This window comes from Andrographis paniculata, unplaced genomic scaffold (assembly GCF_009805555.1).
Source record: "Andrographis paniculata isolate CXL003 unplaced genomic scaffold, ASM980555v1 Contig70END, whole genome shotgun sequence".
Lineage (NCBI taxonomy): Eukaryota > Viridiplantae > Streptophyta > Magnoliopsida > Lamiales > Acanthaceae > Andrographis > Andrographis paniculata.
In genome coordinates, this window is record NW_026137607.1 from 845,550 (window position 1) to 851,112 (window position 5,563).

At 33.0% G+C, this 5,563-nt stretch overlaps 1 protein-coding gene across 1 annotated transcript; it reads left to right on the forward strand.

Annotated features, from left to right (window-relative positions):
• Positions 1-4,369, forward strand: LOC127264406 (hydroquinone glucosyltransferase-like). Its single transcript, XM_051293915.1, has 2 exons — positions 1-665; positions 3,384-4,369. The coding sequence occupies exons 1-2, from the start codon at positions 94-96 to the stop codon at positions 4,240-4,242; spliced, it is 1,431 nt and encodes a 476-aa protein (XP_051149872.1). The 5' UTR covers positions 1-93; the 3' UTR covers positions 4,243-4,369.
• Positions 4,370-5,563: the final 1,194 nt, after the last annotated feature.

The window sequence follows — 5,563 nt, forward strand, 5'->3', positions numbered from 1 at the left end:
TATAAATTACCAACCTTATTAATCAGGCATGTATTCCCCAGCACGCAGTAAACCACCGCGCACGACGGCGGCCGGCGGCGGCGGCGGAAGAAAATGAAACCACATCTAGTGTTCCTGCCGACCTCCGGCATGGGTCACATCATTCCTCTCTTCCAGCTGGCGAAGAAGCTCGTCCTCCGCCACGGCTGCCACGTCACCTTCCTCGTGATTACCACGGAGGCTTCCGCCGCTCAGGAGAACTTTTTCCGGACGCCGGCGGCGAACGTACCTGGCCTCGCCGTCGTCAACCTCCCGCCGGCCGACGTCTCTGAAATTCTCACCGGCGACATGAGGCTCGTCACTCAAATATCTGTAATCGCGCGGGAATCGCTGAAACCGTTGAAATCGATTCTGACGGAGCTCGGAGAAATCGCCGGCGTAATCATCGATATATTCGCGACTGACGCCATTGACGTCTGCCGGGAAATGTCGATTCCGGTGTACTCGTTTTTCACGGCGTCGGCAGTTCTGCTCGCCTTCACGCTGTGTATCCCGACGCTCGACGGCGAAGTCGCCGGCGAATACGTCGACCTTCCGGCGCCGATCGAGATTCCGGGATGCCGGCCGATGAGGACGGTCGATCTTCTCGATCAGGTCAGAGATCGGAAAAACGCTGAATATGAATGGTATGGTTAAATAGCATTATTTACTTATTTATTCAAAATTTACATTTATTTATAAGAATTATGTCATCCGTTAAATTTATTTTTATTTTTCTTTTTAATTCGTACATTAAATTTACTCGATTATTAATTTTAACAAAGGCAACAAATTAATACTATTTTCGTTTGCTTTTTACATTTATTTTTTACATAATTGTATTTAATATTGAAAATATTATTTGTATAATTTTTTTTGTAAATATCATTATATTAGTATTATAAGATACTAATAAAAATAATTTTATCATTTTTCCTTAATTTCTACTCCTTCTATCCCAACTCAGAATATCATTTTTATCATTTTAGTCTATTTCACTCGGTATCTCTTTCCTATTTTAGTAAAAGTAATCATACACCACTACGAAAATACTCTTACTTTTTACTTAAATTACAAATATATTATTACACATAAAATTACTTTTGATATACAATTACTTTTGACATAAAATCAAATGACAAAAATGTTAAAACGTCTTACACATTTGCACTAACTAATAAATACTATTATTTCTAAATCTACTCCAAAACTCCAAAAGACCCGTTTGGACCGGGACGGAGGAAGTACTATATTTTGATATAATAATTAATATTAAAAAATCAATATACAAAAATAAATATTTTTGATATAAATATATTCTTTTCGTTGTCCGAATCAAATATATCTATTTTTTCATTTTCATTTATCCAAATTAAAAATATTCATTTACTTTTAGTAAATATATTTTTCAATTAAATATCAATATATCTCTTATTTTATTGTTCTTATTTATTATTATTATTTTTTTATCTCCCTAATGACAAAAGTAAAATAAATTTATACTACTTTATTACATTATATGTCTATAAAAAAATAATCAAATTCCAAAATTACAATTTCAGCACAAGACTGAATGTATAAAAACTCATTATCATAATTTATACTCTATCCGTCTCATATTTATATATCCATTTATGTTTTTACATTGAAATAAAGTAGAAATAAAGGTAAAAGTACTAAATTAACCCTATTAATATTGTATAATATAAAGGTAATGCCATTCGTGTAATATATTATAAATTGTAAGGGTATTTATAATGTTAGATAGATAATACAATTATTAAAAAAAATGAATATTTTGTTATGAAACGAACCAGAATAAAAAAATAAATAAATTGTTAAGAGAGAGCGGGAGTATTAATTAGATGATATAATTTTATAAATTTAAGTTGTAGCTATCTCCATTGAGTGCTGAATTTAAATATTCAACATTTAATCCATGCGGATGTATAAAATAGTAAATTGGGTGCATAAGTCGTAGTTGAGGTGAAAAAAAAAGAAATTGTGATGTGGAGATGGTATAGAAACTGTTGATAAGTTTCTTTGATGATAAGTTTCTTCCTCGGATTCTTTCAAATTTTATAATGTATTAAAAAAATATTATTTCTTCCGTCCTAGAAGAATGGTCTTATTTTTTTTATTTTCGTCTGTTCTAAAATAATTTTTATATTTTTTTATTTAGTAATTATGATTTTTACTTTATAATTAAATTATTTCTACTTTTTCACGACTACACATAATTATTATTCTTAACATTTTTTTAAAAAATCATTCAAAAAGTAAGAGTAATTTACTATTTTACATTATACTTTATACCGATTTTTAATTAAATATTATTATTCTTTAATTGTAGTGTCAACTCCCAATAAGACATCTCTTCTGAGACAGATGAATTAATATTTTATTAAATAGTAAAAATATGGATAGTAATTTGGGCCGGCCTGATCTGATTCTAAATCGTGCTGGACAGCACGGTCCAATTTGCAATTGGGCCCGGAAAGGCCGGGCTGTGCCGGGTGCTTTTTTATTTCTAAGTCTTTTTATTTCTAAGTTTTTTTATTTTTTTTAATTATTATTATTTTTTATTTTGAATCAATTTAGAACAGACTTCATCCGTTCCCGTACAATAGTTATGTTTACCATTTTTGTCTGTCCTAAAACAATAGTCTTATTTTCATAAATAATCATATTCCTATAAAACTACTTTTACTTTTTCATTATTATTACACAATTGCCACTATTTTTTACACTAATACACTCACAATGACAAAAAAATCTTTTACTCGTATTTTTTACCCATTATCAATATAATATCAATATTCCTTAATATTCCTTAAATTTCGTATCAAACACAACCCATTCTAAAACTGGGACAAAAGGAATAATATATTTTAATAATAAAAGTAAAAAATTGAACTCAGAACCAAACATCTACAAAATCTAAAACCTTTATCATAAAGTTATATTGTAATTTTTATTATATTTCAAAAATTAATATGTATATATAAGTTTATTAAAATTTCAATATTAATTTTACAATCAGAACGGGTTAGGCACGGTCTGACCTTTGTGACCCCGAACACGGTCCGAAAATTTTTATGCCTATTTTTTGAGGATCAAGAACAATTTTTTGTGCTGTACTTGAATCGAACTTTCGGAGCAGTCGTTAGTTTTGCCAACCCTAAGTAAAAATATGTAAAAATTGGATATTTTTGTTCTCACTTTTTGTATAAACTTTTTGTAGGTGTAATATTATATTTTAATTTAAATAAAAATTAAAAATATTATTTTATACAATTTGATATGATATTTAAAAAAAGAAATTAAATAGCATTAAAAGATTCCAAAATTGTTGTTGTCTCAAGGTACCTTCACCATTCGCGGCGGTTATCGGAAGCTTCTGGAATCTTCTTGAATGTTTGGGAAGATCTCGATTCCGATCGGATTAAAGCACTGAACGAAAACCCGTTCTTCAGGAACCTTCCGGTGCCGCCGGTTTATCCGGTCGGACCGGTGATAAAAGACGGCGAAGATCTCTCCGGAAAGGACGCCGGAATTATAGCCTGGCTGGATTCTCAGCCGCCGGAATCGGTTTTGTTCGTCTGCCTCGGCAGCGGCGGAGCTTTATCGAGCAAGCAATTGATCGAATTGGCATGGGGACTGGAATTGAGCCGGCAGCGGTTCGTTCTGGTGGCGCGCCGGCCGACGGACGGCGTCGCCTCCGCCGCGTACTTCACCGTCGGCGGGGAGGACGGCGGCGATCCGTCGTCGTATCTGCCGGCCGGATTTGTCGACAGGACTGAAGGAAGAGGACTGGTGGTGCCGTCGTGGTCGCCGCAGATGGCGATTCTCCGGCACGGTTCCACCGGAGCGTTTCTGTCGCACTGCGGATGGAATTCGACGCTGGAGAGCTTAGTTCACGGCGTTCCGATGGTTGCGTGGCCGCTTTATGCGGAGCAGAGGATGAACGCCACCATGCTGGTGGAGGAGGCCGGAGTGGCGGCGAGGGTTTCGGCGGCGTCGGCGGCGGTGGGGGGAGAAGTGGTGGGAAGGGAGGAGATTGCGAGAGTGGTGAAGGCGGTGATAGAAGGAGAGGAAGGGAAGGCTATGAGGCGGAGAGCTCAGGAATTGAAAGAAACCGCCAGGGCGGCGGCGGAGGACGGCGGCGCGTCGGATCGGTGGCTCGCCGGCGTTTTGGGTTTTTGTGTGGAAGATAATAAGTGAACGTGGAATAGTAGAAGTCATCGAGTAGCGATACCCCACTTGTTTTGTTCTAGTCGAATTTGTTTGTGATTTTTTTAATTTTATAAAATTGTATTTTTATCAATTTTTATAATTTTAATTTCGATTACTACTCTCACGTGTTTGTTTGGAGGTTTTTCTTAAAATTTGTTCTATTCATCCCTCCCACATAATTTGTCCATATATTCTGTTTTCGTCCGTCCCACATAATTTGTCCTTTTTAAAAAAAAAAATTAATTATACACTTTAATCATATTTTAAAATTTAAAATTTAAATTTTTTTAATCTTAATTAAACTATATATTTATCTTAATCTTAATCTATAATTATTTTTACTGAATAATTTTTACTAATATATTTTTTAATTACTTACTAATTATACTTTATCTTAATTTTCGTGTCTACAGTAATACACCCATAATTTTTTATCAAAACCAAATTAAATCAAATATTTATTATTTTTATTTTTATATTATATTAAAAATTAATGTTTATATTTAAAATATTATATTAATGTCTATTTATATAATTATTCCAATTCAAAATATTTTACTATTTAAATTCAAAATTGAAACTCTAATCAAACGTACTCTTCGTGTATCCAAATTTATGTTTTCCTTTTTTAAAAGAAATTATAATTTTTTATTATAAAAAATATTTTTATTTTTTTAATAAAATTCTTGTTCAGTTAAATAAATATATGTTTTAACTATTTGTTTAGTGCATAATCTGACTCCTTTCTTGTTCAGTCAAATAAAATTACGAAGGTTTGGATTGGGATTTGAATAGTTGTATGAAGTGATATAAATAAAAATTGATATGATATTTTGAATGTAAAATTGATATGATATTTTGAATGTAAAATTGATTTTTAGTATAATATAAAAAATAAAAAATAAATGTTTGATTTGATATTTTTGGAGGAAAAATTTTGTGGAAATAGTAGAAATCCCATAAAATCCCTCAAACAAACACACCCTTAGTGGACTCTATCTTAAAATAGTACTCTAAGTAATTTTTTCGCTGAAATGGTCCTCACGTTGGTCTACCATTGTTGAGGTGGCGTTGATGCAACTGATATATCTGTGCCATGTAGATGCCACATCGAAGGAATATTTTACCGAAAAAAATTTAGTCTATTTAAATATTCTAAAAATTATAATTTAAGTCATATATGAGACTAAAAAGATAGTTTACTACAAAATTTTGTTAATTAAAAAAACATTCATGTGTCACTAGCGCGCATGTACGTGACGATGACACGTCAGTCACGTCAGCAACAGTGGGCCAGCGTGGCGAGTCC